Source organism: Ambystoma mexicanum, chromosome 5p (genome assembly GCF_040938575.1).
Source record: "Ambystoma mexicanum isolate Mex_15411 chromosome 5p, UKY_AmexF1_1, whole genome shotgun sequence".
Lineage (NCBI taxonomy): Eukaryota > Metazoa > Chordata > Amphibia > Caudata > Ambystomatidae > Ambystoma > Ambystoma mexicanum.
Genome location: NC_090930.1, coordinates 1027086109 through 1027110571, shown reverse-complemented (window position 1 = coordinate 1027110571; position 24463 = coordinate 1027086109). Strand labels below are relative to the sequence as shown.

Below are 24463 nucleotides of genomic sequence, written 5' to 3'. Positions count from 1 at the left end.
AAGAGAACCGTGTGGCTTACGATGCTAAGTAGAGGGATAGTGCGTCAAGCGCCATATACATATCTACCTCAAATAAAGCACTTTATATGAAGTATACTTCCACTTTGCACAAAAGCAGAATCAACAAAAATCACTAAGACCATTCGAGAAAGGTTTCACATTAAACGGAATCAGGAGCTGAGCAGCAGAAACGAAACTCAGAAGAGGCAACTCGTGCCTAAGGAACCAAGGTCGTATCCATCAAAATGAACGAGCAGTAGCCAAAATCAACTGAGGCAAGGACCAGAACATACTGCTTTTAAGGGGCAAGATAAGAAGACAAAGGCAGGTGGTGGGTGAACATAAAATCAAATACACAAATTGTTGAGGAAAAGGCAAATCTGCAGTGTCTGAATCACGTGACCAGCGTAACGAACAGAGTAAAAACCCCACACCTACGCATGACTGTGAGCCAGAAGAAGATATATAGGCAGAAGATGTTTGATTGAAGGAAGGCCGGGTAAGTTGAGGGGCACCCTGCACCTGGCCGACCATTCTGTGTGCTGCTAAGCAAAGTGAAAAAGTATGCATGGGGTTGGTGCCAATCCAATCACAGTGGACCAAGTAATCTAGGGTCCTATAGTTAGTAGAACCAATGGGACGTTGTATTTTTAGTGACATCTGCAGTAGTCATTTCTGAAGGAAGGGCTTAGATGCCCACCTGACAGTGTTTTCCCAATCCCCTCACTCCGTTATCATATACAGATATAGTACCTATAGTAAAGTTACCTTTTCCGAACCAATAGAATTGCATGTCAACTTTTGAGTGTTAAACGTCAAGGATTACGAGTTTTTAGTATAAATGTTAGGAGTTTTATGAAGTTCATTGGCGTTGAAGCGAGTAGGAAGATCCCACCATTGCTGATAATCATGACTCCACGTTTTTTGTACTTGTCATTAAACAGACTCCCGAGTTGTCCTTATTGATTGGTGTTGGAGTATTAAATCTGTACCTCCATCTATTTCACGGATGCTGCTATCCTGTCTTAAAGTGCTTCTGGGCAAACCCTGACTCTCTAATGTACTTAGCACACCAACAATACCACACGGTTTGTCCCATGCACAGGCAGCTTTCCCTGACCCACCATACATACACATACAATCCAAAATGGCAGACAGGTTAATAAAGGTTTAGGCCGCATCCACAGCCTAAATCTGACCCCCAGGAATCTTGAAGATATAACTAATCACAGCCCTCACACATTTGGGAACCACAGGTGCAAGCTATCAGCCAGAGGCCCACGCAGGGGGAGGGAGAGCTTCCTGTATAAGGGAGACAAACAAGTTACTTTCTTACCTGGTAACGTTCTTTCGATGGGATGTTCCTCCGACATATTCCACATCTTTGACAGGTAATTACCACAGCTGTACAGCTTCGGAAACTTTTTCGGCGTAGGCGTCCTGCGTCGATGACATCAATACGCTCCCTAGAGGACCTCCTCCGACAGTCGACGTCACTGGATGTTATAAGTAGGACACACACCCATACCCTCAGTTGTAGTTTTTTCCCCCAGAACGTGTGGCACCAATCTTCTACCAGAATGACAACAGAAAGCCTTGCGTAAAAGGAAGCTGCAATCTCATAAGACATTTTGTAGAGGGGCAGGTAGGGAGGGTACGATGTGGAATACGTCGGAGGAACATCCCATTGAAAGAACGTTACCAGGTAAGAAAGTAACTTGTTCTTCGAGGGGCTTGTGTCCTCCGATGTATTCCACATCTTTGACAGACTCCCAAAGCAGTACCAACGCAAGGAGGTGGGAAAAGTATTTAGAAAATTTAGAATGCCCAATCAAATTGAAGAATAGAGGACTGCCTTGCCAAAGGCCAAATCTTGCCCATGAATAGAGTCTAAGGCAAAATGTTTTACAAAAGTATGGACACAGGCCCATGTGCCCGCTTCGCAAATATTGAGAATCGGAACACCCCTCTGTAGTGCAGCGGAGGCAGCCATACCCTTAGTAGAATGGGCCCGTAAACCTACAGGAGGGTCCTTCCCCGCCAAACGATAACATTCAGAGATCGTCAAAATGATCCATCTAGACAAGGTCTGCTTAGAAACAGGCTGACCTAAACGCCTTCCAGCGTAACCAATAAAGAGCTGATCGTCCACTCTGACCCTGGACATCCTTGAGAGATAGAAACTCAAAGCTCTCCTAGGATCCAACCTTTGGAGCCTCTCCTCTTGCTTACCAGGATGTGGAGGAGGATAGAATGCCGGAAGAATTACCTTCTGGCTCAGATGGAATTCCGACACAACCTTTGGAAGAAAGGAAGGCCGTACCCTCAGGACAACCCTGTCTTGATGGAACACAGGGAAGGGTGGTTTGGCGGAAAGTGCCTGCAACTCACTCACTCTGCATGCGGAAGTAACCACAACTAAAAATACAGTCTTAAAGGACAACAGTCTCAATCAACAAGAATGTAAGGGCTCAAACGGAGCTCCCATCATGAACTTTAAAACCAAATTCAAATCCCATCTTGAGCACCTGGAAAGGTGACGGTGAAAACACATGAGTTAGCCCTGTTAGAAACGGAGACATCAAAGGCATTTTAAAATAAGAACATTGCTCAGACGAGCGCTTAAATATGGACAGCGCCGCCAGGTAACCCTTAATGGTACCCACTTGCAGGCCCTTGTGGGCTAAAGAAAGCAAAAAAGACAAAACCAAAGGAATGGAACATTGGAAAGGATCGACATTCTGTACCCTGCACCAGTCGCAGAACTTCTTCAAACGGCAAAGGTACAGGGATTACATTGCAGGCCTTCTGGACGAAAGCTACACATCGATCATGTCTTCAGGGAGGTCCCAATCCTTATATCTCAGCCTTTCAGATACCAAGCATGAAGGCTGAGAGACTTGACTTCTGAATGGAGAATTCGACCCTCCTCCCGTGAGAGCAGATCGTCTCGGTAGGGAAGACGATGTGGAGGGCAGATGGACATGACTAGAAGGTCTGTGTACCACGCTATTCTGGCCCATGCCGGAGCAATGAGGATCATCTGGGAATCGAACCTCCGCAATCTCTGCAACACCTGCGGAATGACGGGGTCTGGAGGGAACGCGTACAGCAGTGGGAAGGACCACTCCACTACGAACGCATACCCTAAGGCTCCTCTTGGAGGAAATTCCTGCGAGCAGAAGCTTTCGCACTTATGGTTGACACTGGTGGCGAAGAGATCCACTTGTGGGGTTCCCCAAAGGGCGACAGTCTCCAAAAGAACTGCTGAGAGACCGTGCTCTGCCTGCTCAGAGCGTCTGCCACTGCGTTTTCGTCTCCAGCCAGCTGAACGGCCGAGATCAAAATTTCCTGCTGGATGGCCCAGAACCAGAGCTGCATCGCCTGCCTGCACAGTGGGAGTGACCCTGCCCCCCCCCCCCTTTTTGTTGAGGTAGTGCATGGCCACTGTATTGTTTGTCATAATCAGGACATTCTTCCCCCGTACAGATGGCAGAAAAGCCTTCAGGGCTAGCCTGACAGCCCGCAGCCCTAACAGATTGATGTGGAGTCTGGACTCCGATGGAGACCAATGACCGCAGACTGTCAGCTCGTTGGCATGAGCTCCCCAACCCGTGAGGGATGCGTCCGTCACGATCGTCACCTCCAGCCACGGTTGCCAATACGGAGCCCCCTTGAACAGATTTCCTTCGACGGCCCACCACAAAAGGACCTGGGAGACCGAGTGTGGAATATGAACGGGGTCCGATATCCTGCCGGAGAACTGCGACCACTGCATCTTGAGTACCCACTGCAGAGATCTCATCCGCAGCCTGGCCTCTGGCACCAGTAAAATGCAGGATGCCATGAGGCCGAGCAACCTCAAGAACTCGAACGCCGGGAGACTCTGGGCACATTGAAATTTGTCCACCATCTGCAGAAAGTGATGAGCCCTCACCTGGGGAGGCAAACACTGCCCCAGGGATGTATCGAGCATTGCTCCGATATATTGGAGCCGCTGGGAAGGTGTCAAATGGGACTTCCTTAAATTGAGGGAGAAGCCCAGCCTGTGAAGGTATTGGCAGGTGACTGACAGATGATCCAGGTCTTTCTTCGGGAGAGCGCGCCCTGATCAACCAATCGTCCAGGTAGGGGTAGACGTGAATCCCCCCTTTCCTGAGATACGCTGCCACCACCACCATCAGCTTGGTGAAGACCCTTGGGGCAGAGGTAAATCCGAACGGCAGGACCCGAAATTGAAAATGCGAGTCACTAACCGCGAACCTCAGGTACTTCCTGTGCTTGGGATGAATCGGTACATGAAAGTAAGCATCTTGAGGTCGAGAGACACCAACCAATCCTGAAGTTGAAGGGCCTGGAGGACTTGAGAAAGAGTAACCATCTTGAACATGTCCTTCCTGAGGAACTTGTTCAAACCACGCAAATCCATGATGGGTCTCAATCCTCTGTCTTTTTTCGGGATCAAAAAATATGGGGAATACCATCCCTTTTTCTATGTCACCTTTCTCCAGCAGGGATTTGATTTCCTGCGCAAGGCAGGGATCCGGACTCTTCAAAGAGAGCTTCCCCGGTGGATTGTCGTGAGGCCTCTGCCTGAAAGGAAGACAGTAGCCGTGGGCTATGATTTCCAGAACCCACACATCTGAAGTAATGGCACACCATTCTACAAGATGCTGCGCCAGCCTTCCCCCAACCGGCGAGCCATGGGACATGAACTCATGACTGAGCGGAAGCGGCTGCGGCAGTGCCTAAGGGCAAAGAGGCAACTGCCCGAGTGGCTTTGGCACCTCGAGTGCCTTGTTTTCCACCTCTGGTACTCCTACGTTGGCCCCTTTCACTGGCAACCCTCCTCGATCTACTAAAGGAAGAGTAGTATTGAAAGGAGCTTCCCCTCCATTGCTATCCCGTAGGCCGAAAAGGCAGAGGTTGACGCACTGCAGCACTCAAGGACTTCGCTGCAGCTTTGGAGGTCTGCAACCTCTCAAGGCTCTCATCAACCCTGCTGCCAAAAAGATGGACACCATCAAAGGGCATGTTGAGAAGCCGGGACTGTACATCAGGAGCAAATCCCGACTTGTGCAACCACGCAAACCTGCGCATCACGGTGCTCGCTGCCATGGACTGGCTGACACAGTCTGCCACAACCAGACCCGACTGAACGGTCTCACACATGGCATCCTTTCCATCCTGAACAAGGGCAAGAAAACCATCCTGTTCCTCCCCTTCGGGAATATGTTCAGCCGCCAACGACACACAATTCCACAGAGTGTGTGTGAATCTTGCAAGGGCACAAAAGGAGTTGGCTGCCTTTAAAGCCATACCCCCAGAAGAAAATACCTTCTTTGCCCAACCATCAAAGCATTTGTCGTCCCTATCGGGAGGGATCGTAGGGTACCCTGCCTGCTTTGCTGGGGCCATAGCCGCCTGCACCACCAAACTCTCCGGAGTAGGGTGCATGGACAAGTAGCAGGGGTCACCACTGGCTGGACGGTATTTTTTTGGCAAAGACTTGTTCACTGCCGGGAGACTTTCCGGCACAGTCCAAGCCGCTGCCACCCTTCTTTGTAAGGCCATGTGAAATGGCAACACCGGGTCAGTGGGTGGGCCTAGGTCAAGGATATCTGTCAGGTCACCCTGAGAGAAAATCCACAGGTGAAGCAGACCACCCCAGATACTCCGTCACCCTCGACATGTAGCGCCTGTACGAAGATTCAGCATGCGTACCAGGCTCAGGCCTACCAAACTCAACCTCCGGGGAGGTGTCAAGACCACTGGCGTCGTGCAAAGACTGACGCAGGTCTAACAGCTGGCTATGTCCAGACAACAAGTCATCAGGAACCCCAGGAGGCACCTCATCCTCAGACCCTTCCTCAACCTCTGAAATGTACTCCAAGTGTTGGAACAAGTCCACCCTGGGAGGAGGAACAGAGTAAGGGTCGAGAATGGGCTGCACAGATTTGCTGAAAGCCTTCCTAGGAGCTTTTACAGCTCTGTGAGGTACCTCCGGCAAAAATTCCTCCAAAGGCGTTGAGGGTGTCGATAGGAGTGGCGTCGATGTTGACCGAGGTGCCGACGACTTCGACAGCGGCTTCGAGGCCGGAGCCCCGAGCCCCGAGCATGTCCTTCGACGGCCTTGGCGCCGATGGCATGGATGGCTTCCTCGGAACCTCAGGAAAGTCCCTGGACGGACATGGCGCCGATGGTGTTGATGCCTTCTTCAAAGGCCTCAGAGGCTCCAACGGTGTCGAGGACCGGGACCTGGAGCGGGCACGATGGCGATCCTCCTTGTCCGACCGGGACCTCGAAGGTTCCCGGTGATCACGCCGACCGCCCGAGCCCGAAGGCGTTCAAGTGGTGGCTCTAGAGCGTTCCGTGCCGGCTTCTCTCGAAGGCAGAGTCGGAACGGTGCCCTGTGACTCAAAAATGCCCACCATCTCCTTACGGAAGGCGTCCCATTCCGCCGGAGATGAATGCTTGGTGGGACAAGCAACCCGCCATCTGGCGGAGTCCTCAGACGAGGACGGGGAAGGCGATCAATGACGACGCTTCTGTGCATGCCTCGAAGAGGCCGGGGAATGGCGGAACCCACTCCTGGAATGAGACCCCCTGGACTTAGGCTGACGCGGAGAGTCGCCCCTCGAATCGTCGGTCGAAAGCCCAGCGGACTTTGACTTACGGGGTTTGGAAACCCTACCCGTCGACAGCTTCTTCTTCCGCTCCTGCAAGGCCTTCGACGTCAACGACTGGTAATCGTTGCAGTCATCAGTGGCGTGGCTCTCACCGAGGCACCAAAGCCAGACGTCGTGCGGGTCCGTCAGAGACATCTTGGAACCGCAGTCCTGACACTTCTTGAAGCCCGACTTCGGGGTAGCAGAAGAGGAACAAGTTACTTACCTGTAACTGTTGTTCTCCAGCATGGGTCTGGCATGGATTCACATGCTCATGAATATTCCCCGTCGTCAGGCTGGGAATCCTCGGTAAAGAAGAACAAGTTACTTTCTTACCTGGTAACGTTCTTTCGATGGGATGGTCCGACGACGTATTCCATATCTATGACAGTAATCACCACAGCTGTGCTGCTTCGGAAACTTTTTCGGCGTCTGCGTCCTGCGTCGATGACGTCGATGCGCCGCCGTCGAGGACCTCCTCCGACGTCCGACGTCATCCGATGTGATAAGTAGGACGCACGACGCCAGTAGCCTCAGTTGTAGTTTTTTCCCCCAGAACGTGTGACAATAGTCAACTGCCAGTCCGACACAAAGCCTTGCGGAACGTAAGCTGCAAATGCAACAGAAATTCTGCAGCGGGGAAGGCAGGGCGGGAGCGATATGGAATACGTCGTCGGACCATCCCATCGAAAGAACGTTACCAGGTAAGAAAGTAACTTGTTCTTCGAGGGGATTGGGTCCTCCGACGTATTCCATATCTATGACAGACTCCCAAAGCAGTACCAAATCAAGGAGGAGGGAAAGAATTTAGAAACAAAATTTAGAATAGCCAATCAAATAGCAGAGCAAAGGACCGCCTTGCCAAAGGCCAGATCCTGCCCTCTGATGGAATCGAGGGAATAATGCCGCACAAATGTATGCACTGAAGCCCAGGTGGCAGCATCACAGATGTTGCGAATAGGAACACCCCTCTGCAGGGCAGTAGATGCAGCCAAGCCCCTGGTAGAATGGGCCCGCAAGCCAGCCGGAGGGTCCTTGCCCGCCAAGCGGTAACACTCCGAGATGGCCAAAATAATCCAGCGGGACAAAGTCTGTTTCGTCACAGCTTGCCCCAAGCGCTTACCAGCGTAACCAATAAAGAGTTGATCGTCCACTCTGACCCGGGACATGCGAGAAACATAAAAGCTCAAAGCTCTCCTAGGATCAAGCCTATGGAGCCTCTCCTCTTCCTTACCAGGATGCGGAGGAGGATAGAATGCCGGAAGAACAATCTTCTGGGCCAAATGAAATTCCGTCACTACCTTCGGAAGAAAAGAAGGACGAACTCGAAGGACAACCCTGTCCTTGTGAAATACAGTGAAGGGTGGCTTAACAGAAAGTGCCTGTAACTCACTCACTCTGCGAGCGGAAGTAACCGCAACTAAAAACACAGTTTTCAAAGTCAACAGCCTCAAAGGGCAAGAATGTAACGGCTCAAACGGAGCACCCATAAGAAACCTAAGAACAAGGTTCAAATCCCAACCGGGCACCAGGAAAGGCGACGGAGGGAACACATTAGTGAGCCCTTTCAGAAACTGTGAAATTAAAGGGATTTTAAAGTAAGAACATTCTTCAGATGAGCGCTTAAAGATGGACAGCGCCGCCAGGTAACCCTTAACGGTACCCACTTGCAAGCCCCTGTGGGCCAAAGAAAGCAAAAAGGACAGAACCATGGGGATGTCACATGCAAAAGGATCCACATTCTGAACTCTGCACCAGTCGCAGAACTTACGCCAACGGCAACGGTACAGAGACTTAGTTGCGGGCCTTCGGGCCGAAAGCAACACCTCCATCACGTCTTCAGGGAGGTCCCAATCCTTATACCTCAACCTTTCAGAAGCCAAGCGTGAAGGTTGAGGGATCCGACCTCTGGATGGAGAACCTGACCCCCCTCCCGTGAGAGCAGATCGTCTCGGTAGGGAAGACGACGTGGAGGGCAGATGGACAAGTCGAGAAGGTCCGGGTACCACGTCCTCCGAGCCCACGCCGGAGCAATGAGGATCATCCGGGAACCGAACTTCCGTAACCTCCGCAGCACTTGCGGGATGACGGGGACCGGAGGAAACGCGTACAGCAGCGGGAACGACCACTCCACCACGAACGCGTCTCCTAAGGCTCCTCTTGGAGGAAATTCCCGCGAGCAAAACCTTTCGCACTTCCGGTTGACACTGGAGGCAAAGAGATCCACTTGAGGGGTCCCCCAAAGGGCGAAGATCTCCAGGAGAATCTCCTGAGCCAACTCCCACTCGTGAGAGATCGTGCTCTGCCTGCTCAGAGCGTCCGCCGTCACGTTCTCGACTCCGGCCAGATGAACTGCCGAGATCGAAACTTCCTGCTGGATGGCCCAGAACTCGAGCTGCATCGCCTCCCTGCACAGAGGAAGTGACCCTGCCCCCCCCTTTTTGTTGAGGTAGTGCATGGCCACTGTGTTGTCCGTCAGGATCAGGACATTCTTCCCTCGCACAGTCGGCAGAAAAGCCCTCAGGGCTAGCCTGACGGCCCTCAGCTCCAACAGATTGATATGGAGTCTGGACTCCGACGGAGACCAACGACCGCTGACTGTCAGCCCGTTGGCATGAGCTCCCCATCCCGTGAGGGATGCATCCGACACGATCGTCACCTCCGGCCAGGGAAGCCAAAACGGAGCCCCCTTCATCAAGTTGCCTTCGACGGCCCACCACAGAAGGTCCCGGGCGACCGAGGGCGGCACCTGAATCGAGTCCGACATCCTGCCGGAGGACTGCGACCATTGCATCTTGAGTGCCCACTGCAAAGATCTCATTCGCAGGCGAGCCTCTGGCACCAGAAGAATGCAGGATGCCATGAGGCCGAGCAACCTCAAGAACTCGAACGCTGGGAGCGTCTGGGCATGCTGAAACTTGCGCACCATCTGCTGAATGTGAAGAGCCCTCACCTGGGGAGGAAAACACTGCCCCAGGGAAGTGTCGAGCACTGCTCCGATGTACTGGAGCCTCTGCGTTGGCGTCAAATGGGACTTCTTTAAATTGAGGGAGAAGCCCAGCCTGTGAAGGGAGTGGCAGGCGACGGACAGATGATCCAGGACCTGCTCGGGAGAGCTCCCCCTGATCAACCAATCGTCCAGGTAGGGGTAGACGTGAATCCCCCCTTGCCTGAGATGCGCTGCCACCACCACCATGAGCTTGGTGAAAACCCTCGGGGCGGAGGTCAAACCGAACGGCAGGACCCGAAACTGAAAGTGCGAGTCGCCAACCGCGAACCTCAGGTACTTCTTGTGCTTGGGATGGATCGGCACATGGAAGTAAGCATCCTTGAGGTCGAGTGACACCAACCAGTCCTGAAGCTGAAGGGCCTGGAGGACTTGAGAGAGAGTAACCATCTTGAACTTGTCCTTCCTGAGGAGTTTGTTCAAACCGCGCAAATCCATGATGGGTCTCAATCCCCCGTCTTTCTTGGAAATCAAAAAATAAGGGGAATACCATCCCTTGTTCCTCTCCGCTACAGGCACCAGTTCTATGGCGCCTTTCTCCAGCAGGGCTTGAATTTCCTGCGCAAGGAGCGGATCCGGACACTTCAAAGAGAGGTTCCCCGGTGGATTGTCGCGAGGCCTGTGCCGAAAGGGAAGACAGTAGCCGTGGGTTATGATCTCCAGAACCCACACATCCGAAGTAATGGCACGCCACTCTACAAGATGCTGCGCCAGCCTTCCCCCAACCGGCGAACCATGGGACAAGGCCTCATGACTGAGTAGGAGCGGCTGCGGCGTTACCTGAGGGCAAAGAGGCAACTGCCCGAGCGGCCTTGGCACCACGGGTACCCTGTCGTCCACCTCTGGTACCCCTGCGTTGGCCCCTTTGACTGCCAGCTCCTCTCGCCCTACCAAAGGACGAGTAATAGCGAAAGGAGCCACCCCTCCACTGCTGTCCCCTAGGACGAAAAGGCGGAGGTTGGCGAACTGCAGCGCCCAACGACTTCGCTGCAGCGTTTGAGGTCTGCAACCTCTCAAGGCTCTCGTCAGCCTTGCTGCCAAAAAGATGTTCACCATCAAAGGGCATGTTGAGGAGCCGGGACTGCACATCAGGAGCAAACCCCGACTTCCGCAACCACGCAAACCTGCGTATCACGGTGCTCGCCGCCATGGACCTACTGACGCATTCAGCTAAGTCCAAACACGACTGAACGGACTCACACATGGCATCCTTACCATCCTGGACCAAAGCAAGGAAACCAACCCGTTCGTCCCCTTCGGGAATATGTTCAGCCGCTAACGCAACACAGTTCCACAGAGTGTGCGTGAAACGTGACAAGGCACAAATGGAGTTGGCCGCCTGAAGCGCCATACCACCAGAAGAAAACACCTTCTTCGCCCAGCCATCAAAACGTTTGTCGTCCCTATCAGGAGGGATGGTAGGGTACGACGCCTGCTTTGCCGGGGCCGTGGCCGCCTGCACCACCAAACTTTCCGGAGTGGGGTGCCTGGTCAAGTAGCAGGGGTCGCCACTGGCTGGACGGTATTTCCGCGACAAGGATCTGCCCACTGCCGGGAGACTCTCCGGAGCAGTCCAAGCCGCCGCCACCCTACGCTGTAAAGCCATATGGAATGGCAGAACCGGGTCAGATGGGGGACCAACATCAAGGATGTCCGTCAGATCATCCTGCACAAACTCCCCTGGGGGAGCAGACCATCCCAGATACTCAGACACCCTAGCCATAAGGCGCCGGTATGAGGAATCGGCATGGGAGCCAGGCTCAGGCCGACCAAATTCCACCTCCGGAGAGGTGTCCAGACCACTAGCATCATGCAGCGACTGCCTCAAATCGTCAAATTGACTATGGCCCGAGACAATGTCATCCGGCACCTGATCAGGAACCAGGCCAACCGAATCCTCATCCGCCTCCGAAATATAATCCAAGTGGTGGAAAGGCACCTGAGAGTGCCTGCTCTTAGCCAGAGCCTTCCTAGGGGGTACACCCGAGACACGGGGCACCTCCGACACGAAAGGCGTCGATGGCGTCGAGCGAATCGGCGCCGCCGTCGAGAAAACCGGCAACGGCGCCGAGAGGATCGGCGTCGACGTCGAGGAAATCGGCGTCGACGTCAGATGCAGCGCCTCCAATATTGGCGGCGTCGACACAGCCCTCGAAGCCGGAGCCCCGAGCGTGTCTCTCGACGACCTGAACGTCGACGGCTTCGACGACTTCCTCGGAGCCGGAGCTTCGAGAAAGCCTGTCGACGCCCTCGACGCCTCAGACGTCGATGTCTTCCTCGAAGACATCACAGGTGCACACGGTCTCGATCGCGTTGAGGACCGGGACCTGGAACGGGTACGGCGAGAACGAGCCTCCTTGTCCGAACGGGACCTCTCCCGTGACTCGTGCCGACCACTCTTGCAAGCGGCGTCTCTCGACCTCACACGGCCGACCCCACTCGGGGGCGCGGACGGTTGAGTACCCTGCGACTCAAGAATCGCCAACATTTTCTTCCCAAAGGAAGCCCATTCCTCCGGCGTCGCACGGCTGGTGGGATAACCGACGTGCCGGGCAGAGTCCTCGGAAGAGGACCTGGAAGGCGACCGGTGACGGCGCTTCCGAGAACGCCTCGAAGAGGCAGAGGAGTGGCGAGACCGACTCCTAGAAGAAGACCGACGAGACCTCCGACGATGACGCGGAGAGTCACCCCTCGAATCATCCGTCGAAAGCCCCGCCGACTTCGACTTCCGGGGCTTGGACACCCGACCTACCGACAATTTCTTCTTACGTTCGCGTAAGGCCTTGGAAGTGAGCGACAGGCAGTCGTGGAAGACATCGCTGCGAAGGAATATTCACAAACGAACAGGCTCGAAGAACCAGAAAGAACAGAACTCCAAAGAGTCGAGGCTAGAACCGAGAAACACGAAGCAACACGTTCGCGGAAAAAACGGAACTGAGGCTACTGGCGTCGTGCGTCCTACTTATCACATCGGATGACGTCGGACGTCGGAGGAGGTCCTCGACGGCGGCGCATCGACGTCATCGACGCAGGACGCAGACGCCGAAAAAGTTTCCGAAGCAGCACAGCTGTGGTGATTACTGTCATAGATATGGAATACGTCGGAGGACCCAATCCCCTCGAAAAAACCAGTATCAGTTTCGTTTCTGATCTGTCTTTCGTAGTAATAACCAATCACTGGTCTCTGCGTCATACTGACCACAGCCAATGACTGCCCTCTACCTAAGCACCGCCTCTGGCAGCCATCTTCAGATTTGGAAGCACGTGAAGTGGCAGTATGACCAAGTGAAGAGCCGCAGAGGGGTAGGCGGGAGGGTTCGCATGTGAATCCATGCCAGACCCATGCTGGAGAACAACAGTTACAGGTAAGTAACTTGTTCCTTCTCCAGCATGGGGTCTGGCATGGATTCACATGCTCATGAATAAAGAATACATAGAAGTACACACATGCACAACCACGGGAGGTGGCAAAGGCTCAACATTAAGCATCACATCAACTCAACATTAAGCATCTTACCTCCTCACCAGGCTCACCTCAGGCGAACAGGTTGCGCAGCACTGCTTGGCCGACCCTGGACTCCTCCCTGGAATCCCGGTCGACGCAGTAGAATTTCGTGAAGGTGTGCGTCGACCTCCACGTAGCAGCCCTGCATATGTCCAGCAGGGGCACACCAGATAGGAACGCCGTGGTAGCTGCGATCGCTCTGGTGGAATGGGCTCTCGGACGGCCAGGCAGCGGTCGGTTTGCCAACCGGTGACAGCACATGATACAGCCGGAGAGCCATCTGGAGATGGAAGCCTTCGAGAGAGCCTTCCCCTGATTGACAGGTCCAAAGTTCACAAAGAGTTGTGACGTCTTCCGAAAACCCTTCGTGCGGTCCACGTAGAACTTCAGCGCTCTAGCTACATCCAGCGAGTGCAAAGTCCTCTCAGCCGGCAACGAAGGCGACGGGAAGAACACAGGTAACACCAAGGGTTCGTTGAGATGGAAGTCCGACGGTACCTTGGGCATGAAGGAGGGGTGCGTCCTGAGCACTACCCTCGTGTCGTGGAAAGTCAAGTACGGGGCCTTGCAGGAAAGGGCCTGGATCTCTCCCACTCGTCGTGCGGAGGTGATGGCCACAAGAAAAGCTGTTTTCCACGATAGAAACTTCAACGGGGCCGAGTGCAGAGGTTCGAACGGAGGTCCCATGAGCTTGGTCAGCACCACGTTGAGCTCCCACGCCGGGGCCGGAGCCTTCACCGGCGGGAACGATCTGAACAGTCCCTTCATGAACTCTTTCACCAGACGATGAGACCACAAGGACGTCCGCCCCGTGGTTCTGGTGTATCAGGAGATCGCAGCAAGATGAATCTTGATGGACGCGTGTGCCAGACCAGCTTTGGCCAGAGTCAGCAGGTACGGCAGTACTTGGGGGGCCGTAATCCGTAGAGGGTTAATCTTCTGTGCGTGGCACCAGACAGAGAACCTCTTCCATTTGTGTCCGTAGCACTTAAGAGTCGAGGACGCCCTGGCCTTTGCAAGAACCTCTCTGCAATCGGCCGGTATGTCGTATCCTCCAAACTCTAGCGCTGCAGGAGCCAGGCCTGCAAGTTCAGCGACTTCGGGTCGTGGTGGAGGATGGCGCCTCCTTCCCTGGAGAGTAGATCCGCGTCCGCCGGCAGCTTGATCGGCGGGGACGCTGACAAGTCCAGAAGGTCCGGGAACCATATCTGCCTCGGCCACGCAGGTGCGACGAGGATCATCCTGCACCGTGACCTCTTGAGCTGGTTGACGAGCCGGATTAGCAGAGGCAAGGGAGGGAACGCGTAGAGGAACAGGCCCTCCCAGGGGAACGAGAAAGCATCGCCCATGCTCCTCGTCTGGGGAAACCTGCTGGCGAACCTCCGGCACTTGGTGTTCGTCGCCGTCGCGAACAGGTCGATCTGGGGTGTGCCCCACCGTCGGAAGAGGCGATCCACCAGATCCTGCCGTAGTTCCCACTCGTGGCACGAGCGCAGCTCCCTGCTGAGTGAGTCGGCGATGGTGTTTTTTATCCCTGCCAGATGAAACGGCACCAGAAAAATCCCTTGGGCAACGGCCCAATGCCACAGGTCCTGCGCCTCCTTGGACAGCGCTGGGGACCTGGTTCCGCCCTGTTTCCTGATGTAAAACATGGTGGTGGTGTTGTCGGTGAAGATCCTCACCACCTTGCCCTTGAGGGACGGAAGGAAGGACCTGAGGGCCCAAAACACTGCACGGAGCTCCAGGACGTTGATATGCAGGGACTTCTCCGTCGGGAGCCAGAGTCCCCTTGCGTGCAGATTTTCGGTGTGCGCTCCCCACCCTTCCAGGGAGGCATCCGTGGTCACAGTCTCCTGGTGGGCTGGGGTCTGGAAGTCCATGCCCGCCGTCAGATGCGCGCGGGTGCCCCACCACCGTATCGCTCGTCGGAAACTCTCGTCGAGCTTGATCCTTTCCTCGAAGCTGCCCGTCGTCTGGATCCAGCGCGCATCCAGGAATTCTTGCAACGGGCGCATCCGGAGCCTGCACATGGGAATGAGGTAGATGCAGGAAGACATCATCCCGAGGAGGGACTTGATGGACCTCACTTTGGCCGCGTCGGCCACCAACATCCGTTGCACCTTGCCCAAGATGGTCCTGGTCCTCTCCTCCGACGGGGAGGCCAGAAGGGACACTGTGTCGAGCCTGGCTCCCAGAAACAGTGCGACTTGCGCGGGCACCAGGTGGGATTTGGCGTAGTTCACGGAGAATCCCAGGTCCGTGAGGAGTTGGACGGTCCTTGCCGTGTGGACCACGGCGAGCTCCCTCGTCTTGGCGCGGATGAGCCAGTCGTCCAGGTAGGGGTAGACGTGAATCCCCTCGCGGCGCAGCTGCGCCGCCACCGGTGCGAGGCACTTGGTGAATACCCTGGGTGCCGACCGTAGTCCGAAGGGAAGGGCTTTGAACTGGTAATGACGCCCTTGGACCACGAATCTGAGGAATTTGCGGTGCCCCTTTAGGATGGGAATGTGGAAGTAGGCATCCTCCAAATCCAACGACGATAGGAAGTCTCCTTCCTCCAGCTGACCCAGGACGTGCTGGAGGGTGACCATCCGGAACTTCTGCGCCTTGATGAACTTGTTCAGACGTCGCAGGTCTAGGATGGGGCGCCATCCTCCCGTCTTCTTCTTCACGAGGAAGTATCTCGAGTAGACTCCGGAGCCCCGAAGCCTCTTTGGGACGAGTTCGATGGCGCCCTTTCTGAGCATCGCCTTTACCTCCAGGAGAAGTTGAGGGACGTGAAGTTCTTTCCTGGCCACGGGGGGGACGCGCGGGCACCTTCTTTGAAACTCGAGCGCGTGGCCCCGGGCCAGGGCGTCCAGCACCCAACGGTCGGTGGAGATGGACTCCCACACGCTGACGAAGCCCGCCAGCCGGCCCCCACCGGGGTGCTTCGGTGGGGGCCCGACCCCACGGCCGGTTCAATCCTGCTTGGACGCGGCCTTGCTGCCTTGACCTCCTTGGCGACGACGGCGGGGTCCGCTAGACTTGCCTCGTCCTCTGTAGGCCTCTTGCGACGACGAGCGGGCCGCTTGACGGTTGGAAGCGAAACCGCCGCCGGAACCTTTGGAGGCGCCCTTGCCTCCGCCGCTCCGAAAGGGCGTCCGTCGTTGCAGGACTCCAAGGGCCCGGGCCGTCTCAGTATCCGCCTTGATGGCCTGAAGGGAATCGTCCACTGTCTTCCCAAACAGGTTGTTCCCGTCGAAGGGCATGTCCAGGACTCTGGTCTGGACGTCCTGCCGGAAGTCCGTAGCTTTGAGCCATCCACGACGTCGAAGGCAAACGCCGTTGCCCAGCTGGCGGAACCCGGTGTCGGCGATGTCCGTCGCCACGGTGATGGCGTGGTCCGAGGCCACCTCACCTTCCTGCAGGATCTCAAGGGCCTCCGCCCTCTTGTCGTCCGGCAGAAAATCCAGCAGGGGAGCTATCTTGTACCAGAGCTCCCTGTCGTAGCGGGCCACGATAGCCAAGGCGTTGGCCGCTTTAATCGTCGTCGCTGCCGACGAGATGACTCTACGTCCCATAGAATCCAATTTCTTTCCCTCGCCGTCCGGCGGGGAAGTCGATGTGGAGGCTGCACCCCCCCCCCCGCTTTCTTCCTGGCTGCCGCGGAGACGACGGAGTCCGGGGTAGGCTGCGCCCGGAGGCATAGGGGGGCCGTGTCCGGGACCCGGTACTTTTTCTCGTACCGGTCTCTTCTAGCTGGCGTCGTGGAAGGGTTCTTGAGGAGGGAAAGGCCCTCATCCCAAATGTCGTCCAACAGAGGCACTGCGAGGACCGTCTTCCTCTTGGCCTCGCGCCGCTGATAAAGGAAGCCTTCCTTTTTCTTCTCCTCAGGGCAGAGTTGGAAAAGCTCGGAAGCCCTGGAGATCATGGAGTGGAAAGATCCGATCTCGTCGGGCGGAGAAGCCCTGGCGGGAGGCGACGACGGAAAATCCTCGTCGTATGCCTCGTCGTCCGTACCCGTCGCTGCCGTGTCAGTCCCCGTATCATCCCCTCGGGTGGACGGGGAGGAGGGCTGGAAGGGGCGCGACGGTTGAAAAGGAGGTGGTGGATGGATCCTTCTTTTCTTGGTAGGGGGAACACCAGAAGGTCCCGGTTCTGGATCCCCCGACGGGAGAGGTTCCTCCGTCGGTAACGGTAGCCTCGTCCTTATCTCGGAGCATAAGGACTGTATGCCAACAAAATGGCCGCCGAGTTGTCTTGCGGCGCTGGCAGAGGGGAATCCGACGGGCGAGCAGGTGCCCCGTCGGTATCCTCGACGATGTCGTCGTCGTCACCTGCGTCGGGGTCCATTCCGACGGGCTGGCCTTCTTCCACGCCTAGGCCGTGGCTTAAGACCTCAATCAGCTCCTCTTCTGAGGTTGAGGCCGAATCTCCGACGACGCCCTGCCCCCCCTTCTTCTTCCCCACGGAGGGTTTCACGGGGGTCCTATCGATGGGCACAAAGGAAGACTCCCTCCGAGGAGGCAGGGAGATTCTGGGCCCTGAGGTCGCCACCACTGGTGCAGCCACCACAGGCTGTGCCAGGGCCGCCGCGACCTTTTCGATAGAGGGCTTGGTCGGATGGATCAAGGCCTTCACCACCTTAGGTGCGCTCACCGCCTTATCCTTGAGGGAGGGGGCACTGCCACGCTCCTCCTCTGCCTTAGAGCTCGACCGGGGCCTCTCCAGGAGCTTCGCCGGGTGCTCGGCCTTCCTCTTACCCGACCCAGAGCGTTGGCTCGTGGTTGATGGTGCCGGGGAGGGTGCGCCCTGCCTGGCGCCCGTAGAGCCCTACCGTTCGGCGCTCCCGGTGCCAGCGGACTCGCGGTGCTTGGCCTTATGTTGGGCCCCCGTCGCCGGGGCGCCCTCAAAGGTCTTAGAAGACCGCTCGGATTTCTTCTTCTTCTCGCCAGACGGGCTCTTACCCTCCAGCCAGTTGGCGAGACGTTGATGGCGGTCCTTCATGGTCCGTTCCGACATGTTGCCGCAAAACGCACAGTCCTTCTCCACGTGCGTCTTGTCCTCATGAAGGCAGTAAAGGCAGAAAGAGTGTTCGTCCTCCTTGAAGACGTTCTGCAGCTGGCATCCAGGGCAGACCCTGAACAGCTTTCCGGGCGTCGAGCTTCCCTTCTCCTGGGCCATCTCCGAGACCGGGCCTGAGAAGCTTCTGGATTCCTCCGAAGTGTAGCTCGACGAAATCTTCACCCTTGAGGGGCACAGATGAATCCGACACGGGTCCCCGTTGATCGGATGTAGGATCGGTGGAGCTTGAGGCTCTTTTGACCGAAAGAATCGAAGTTTTTTGTGAAAAAAGTGCGAAAAATAGCACTAACGCTCGAGAGCAATAGCACGAGGATCCCAACACATGAACGTGCGGTAAAAATCTGAAGATGGCTGCCAGAGGCGGTGCTTAGGTAGAGGGCAGTCATTGGCTGTGGTCAGTATGACGCAGAGACCAGTGATTGGTTATTACTACGAAAGACAGATCAGAAACGAAACTGATACTGGTTTTTTCTTTACCGAGGATTCCCAGCCTGACGACGGGGAATATTCATGAGCATGTGAATCCATGCCAGACCCCATGCTGGAGAACGAAGACATTCTCATATTAACACAATGATATTCGAAGAACCGATTCACAAGAGAGAACCGAGGCGCGCTGAGTTTTCGAAGCGACCACGTTCGCGGAAAAGACTGAACTTTCTGAAGCAGCACAGCTGGGGTAATTACCTGTCAAAGATGTGGAATACATCGGAAGGCACAATACCCTCGAAAGGCCAATACAGTAGTGTGTAAAACAGGAGACTCGAGTTTTGTCAAGGCTGGAGATTGGAGAGCAAAGAAGGCAGAGATGGTTGGAGAGACTTTGGTAAAGAACAGAGAGTGGTAGTGAAGACAGTGACTGGAGATGCAGAGGGAGCTAGCGCGGTAGCACTGAGAGAAAGGTGGATGCAACATTTACAGAAAGGAAAACAGTGAAGATCAGAAAGGGAGGCTGTGGTGGTGTTAGTAACAGGTGTCAGGAATGTGGTTACATCTAGGGAGGCAGTGGTTAATGAGGTGATAATTAAGGAGTTGGAGGAGATGGTGAAGAGAGCAGCCCAAGATGGTAGAGAAGAGGTGGTTGTGACAAAAGATCAGCCTAAGGTGGTAGAGAGGAGGCAGTGGTTACAAAAACAGCCTAAGGTAGTAGAGAGTAGGTAGTGGTGACATAACCAGCCCAAGGTTGAAGAAACAAGATGGTGGCCATGAGAGTAGTACAAGATGGCAGAGGGAAGGTGGTTGTGTGGGAAGGAGCTCAGGATGTTAGAAGGGAGGTGGTAGCATTGAGAACAGCTAAAGGTGGCAGCAGCATCCAGAGCAATGCCAGAGATTAATACTAATTCTAAACCTTCCAGCTATCCCCTCTTTTGTTCTGCTATAGTCACCCCGAGTAGGATGGGTATGTCCGGACATGGGTCATGTGCATGCTGAGCCTAGAGACCCAAGTTACTCTTCACTGACGACACCTGATGCGGCCAAAACATGTCTGGGGATCCTTGTGGTTTCATGCTGAAGGGATGTTACCAAGCAGTTTGGGCTGGACTGCCCCTTTTGGGGTGGGGCCAAGCCTTATTTATATGTGATCTTTCCCCTTTCTGTAATGGCTTGGCAGGCGAAGAACAATGGTCTGGAGGGTTGGACCAGAGGGTTGTGTGACAAACCTGACAACCTTGTCACTGATTCCCTAGAAGGAAATCTTTCTTACGTGGCGAGGGAAAGGTAGAAGCTACCTGACTCTGACCCTGGATGTGGCTACCTGCAGGAGAAACACGTGGGAAAAGATAAGTTTCAGGGAGACAGAAAAAGACGGAGTCAAGACATCCCTTCAGTCAACCCTTTTAGTGACAACCATGTGTCTTTGCAACATCCCTACTTGGCTTATTATAGAATAGATACTGACTTTCCAAGTTTTCCTAGCCCAGAACCTCAATTACCTTTTCCACCCTTTTGTGGTACTGAGACGAAGAAGACAGAGGGAGTAATGAGAATGACTAGACAAAGGAAGCCAATGCATCTGTATAGTCATTGGAAACTGCAGAGAAAGACCGGGACATTTAAAAAGGACACATGTGAACCAAGATGGGGAGAACGAGAGAGCCAGATAGTGGAGAAGCACCAGTCTTGTGCTGATACTGTGAAGAAGGCTGGAGGCGAGCAGACTGCAGAGCATAGTGCGTAGACCAACGGAGACAGTGTGCAGAGGAATCAGGTCGAGAGAGGTTTGCTGCTTTCCTGGTACGGGCAGTCGCAGCTGCCGAACACAGAGGAAGGCAAAGCGGGAAGCAAACCAGTCACAAGGTACATTGCCAGTCAGTGAACTGGGAGCACAGACGCTGGTGAAACATGAGGAATGCTGAAGACACAACACACAGCTGGTAAGCTCAGGGAGAGAGAACGGGTTACCAGGGCGCTTCTGGGCGAATGAACCTATACGAATATTGTTGAGGGAAAGAGCCTAATTAAAGGTAGCGCAATAATTAACAAAACGAACATTGTTGAGAAAAAGAGCCTAAGTAAAGGCAGTTTAATAATTACCAATGCAAACATTGTTGAGGAAAGCAACATTCCTGAAAGAAATAGCCTAAGCAAAGGCAATGGAACTATTGCAGACACAAATATTATTGAGAGCAAAAGCCTAACGAAAGGCAGTGGAATTAATAAGAAAGATTAGCTGACCCAACACTGGAGACGTGTTGTAAACTGGATAAAAGATAGAGTGAAAAAAGAGCCGAGAAGCCTTGGCAGGTTAGTGAACCGAGCAAATAGTGAGTCTGGGACTCACACCAAGCAAGAACGTGACAAAACCCTGGCAGGCGAGTAAACCAGGGATAAGAAGAAACAGCAATCACAAGGGAATGGTCATACCCCTTTTTCAGGAACAAAGTACAAAACCATGGAAGGAGAGTATACCAGGGAGACTAAGAAGAATTGAGAAAGCTCAGGGATCAAAACTCCTATGTGTGAAAGTGTGTAACAGAAAAGGGAAGACTCAAACCCCTTAAAGGATTCAAGAGAACTCTATTTTGAACTGTGTTGTGATTCAAGAGAACTGTGTTTGTAACTCAAGCGACTTTTGGAGGAAGCTCAAGGGGTGAACTTTTCCCCCTTGAACAATTTGGAATTGTGATAAAATCTTATCAGAACCACTGGAAGAGATCTAGGGGAAGGGAAGACATCTTTCCTAGTAGAACTTTATTCATATTCTTTTTGGCATTTTAGTAAATTCGGTTAGTTTGGAACTTTGCAGAAATTCCCAACCACATATTGTATTTAGTTTAGCATGTAAGTGCAGGGTTCGAAATTGAGGGGAGCTATTTAGCTTCTGCTTGCAGCCTAGAGGAGCCTGGTTAGCTTGACACCAACAGCTAACAGAAGCTACTTTTAGCTCCCCAGGCCAACTGATGCCTTACAAACACACCTATGTAAATTTAACTCTGTGCGTTCGGGACAATCTATAAATATATTAGGAGACATCTATATGGCATTTAAAGCATATGTGGTCATATAAAATGCACAAAATGATGTTTGTATTTTATATGGAAATTAGATTTGAGTAACGCTATGTACTAGTTCCTTGCTCACCAGTGGTAGCTCGTGGTCCCTGGTAAAGGCTGGATACCCAGGAGCTACTTTTAGCTCCTGCTTATCTAATCATAATTTCGATTCATGAAGGGTCAGTTTAGGGTTTTTGGACACAGGACAGAGGATGCTTGATTTAACATCATGACACTTGGTTGTATTGAGGCAGGGGATCCCCTCTTAGGATAAGGGACAGATATGATTCCTCAACCCCTTTTTCTTTCATGTTAAATAAATGTTTGTAACCCAAGCTGTCACTGCGTCCGAGTCTTACTCTCGACCCCTTACATATGCCAGAGGTTAATACTAATTCTAAACCTTCCAGCCATCACATCTTTTGTTGCGCAAGGAGTTAGAGGCAATAACTAAGGCAAAAGTGGCAGTGAGGAGATGGTCACAGATAAGGAGGTGGAGATAATCACAGAAGCAAAGGAGGAAGTGAGCTGGAATTCAAAGGAGGTGGGATGGTATGCCATTGTTAAATAGACGTTATTTTGAAAGTCTGCAGCTTGGTCGACTAAACCAAAACCATATGCATATATATATGTGCAAGTGTATATGTGTATATGGGGGTAGGGAGGTGGGGTGCAGGGTGTTGGGTGTGGTGGCATGGGGTTGGAAGAAGGGGCAAGGGGAGGGACCTCCACAACAAAACTAGGTGACCAAACCAAACTGCAGACTTTCAAAAGAAAGTTACTGAAAGAACATAGAACCAGGTGGGATACTGAAAGGATGTTAGAGAGGTAACATCTCTAGAGGAGGGGGATAATAAAGAGGAAGATCCTTCTTATGTTGCTGAGAGCAGGAGAAGTAAAGAGAAGGCAACAGAGAGAAGAGACAAATATTTACTAGGAAATTGATCTGTGAAACAGAGGGCTGGGGCCGGAATAAGATCTGTCAGCTAATGATGGGAATGTGTGCAGGGCCAGGCCAATCCCTATGGAGGACCATAAGGCGGGGGCTCAGAAAGGGGGTGGTGTTGGGAGGATCCCCATGTCTACACCACCCTTTGTGGCCGAGACAGGTCACTGTGCACCACCACTGTACCCTGTTGCTTTAATGGATTGCGATATCTCCCGTACAACTATTGAGCAGCAGGGAGACATTAGACCAAGTTTCATAGGGCAGTTTACCTCGGGGAAAAGAATGTCTTAAGCTTGCATAAATCTGGCCAGAACCTGTTTGCAATGTCACAGGCTCCATCTGGTACCAAGGACGGCAAGACTAAATCTCAGTTCTCACTGTCCTTTATTGAGGGTGTGTTACAGGGCTGCGCATGAAAGAAAAAACTGTGATTTAACCAGACAAAGTAAATGTCAGCATGTGTTTCTCCTTAAATAGGGTTCGGTCCCTTGCTCCCGAGGAACCTCTCTTTCCAATATATCTTCTGCAGCTTTTAGTCTTGAATGCACTCCCAGCCTCAGAAGCAATCATCCCATTCAATCAGTTTGAAAGCGGTTTGTCGTCCCTCCTTTGCACTGCAGGTGTTTGGATGTCTCAAACCCTTCTACTAATTGGTCTGATCTAGTTACAGGCTTTGCAGGGTCATGTGCCCCATTACTTACTTCATTATGGCTAAAGGGTTAGTAGATGTAGCTGGCAGAGAGCACCAGGGTGGGGTCCCTTATGTCTGCCAGGACTTCCCTCTGGTCTTACAGTTCCCACCTCTCTAAACTCACAATCACCTTGTTTTTTCCAGCGTGCACCTCTTCCCATGAATTGGTCCTGTCTAGGTGCAACCGGGCCTGTTGGAATCTGCCTTCTCTTACTAAGAAGATGTTGACTCTCCTGGTTTCTGTCCTCTGGGCCTGACATGCCTGTCTCCACCTTTTCTTCTCTTTCCTATTATATTTCTCTGTCCTTTGTACCACCCTTATTACCACTACCTTCTTGTGATGTTCTCTGTTCATTGTCTGACCCCCTGAGATTTCATCTTCTGTATCACTACCACCCCCTTGTGTAACAACCTCTGCCTTGGATCTGGCCATTCTCTCCAAAACCTAGTATGATGTTTTCCTCTCCTTTTCCTTCCACCACCCTTCTGTATGATGTTACTTCCTCCAATTTCATTCCCTTCATTCTCACTACCTCTTCCGTTTCTTACCAGCTTGCAGCAAACAGTTGTACAAAATAGTCTCAATGTTATGGCTTTTGTAAAGATCTGGAGATTGCAGTACTATTAAAAAAAGTTACGACAGACCCCAGGCAAAACTGTAAGCAATGATTTATGATTATTTGCCCACCATGACGTGCATATTAAGGAAACATGCTTCTGTCTGATGGGAATACCTTCTTCAAACTAACCAATACAGACTTTGTAGCACCACATAGTGACAGACAGTGGCTGGGCATAATGCCACTATTACTCAGTGCAGTGGCAAAAACAGAAACCACTAGCAATGTGGTTTACTGTGGCACTGCTATTGACCACCTCTTCCATTGGCCCCAATATCTTCAAACTGTCAAATGAACACTGAAAAGATGATCTTTTCCTGGATATCAGTAATGGCATTACTAACCTTGCGGATCTTGCCCTTTTGCAGAGATCTGAATTTGCTGCCTTGTACTTATACTGCAAACGGCTGCCATCAAAATGCCTCTATTAAAAAAAGAAAGAAAATGATGATATAGGTGTAT

The 24463-nt window shown here is 53.1% G+C and overlaps 1 protein-coding gene across 6 annotated transcripts in view; it reads right to left on the bottom strand.

The window, feature by feature from the left end:
- Positions 1-24463, bottom strand: part of ACD (ACD shelterin complex subunit and telomerase recruitment factor) — a 1158043-nt gene that overhangs the window by 150855 nt on the left and 982725 nt on the right. For all 6 annotated transcript variants that reach the window (XM_069613510.1, XM_069613508.1, XM_069613512.1 and 3 more), the window contains one exon: positions 24346-24425. In XM_069613510.1, coding sequence (XP_069469611.1) covers positions 24346-24425 — 80 coding nt within the window. The remainder of the gene's footprint in view (positions 1-24345; positions 24426-24463) is intronic.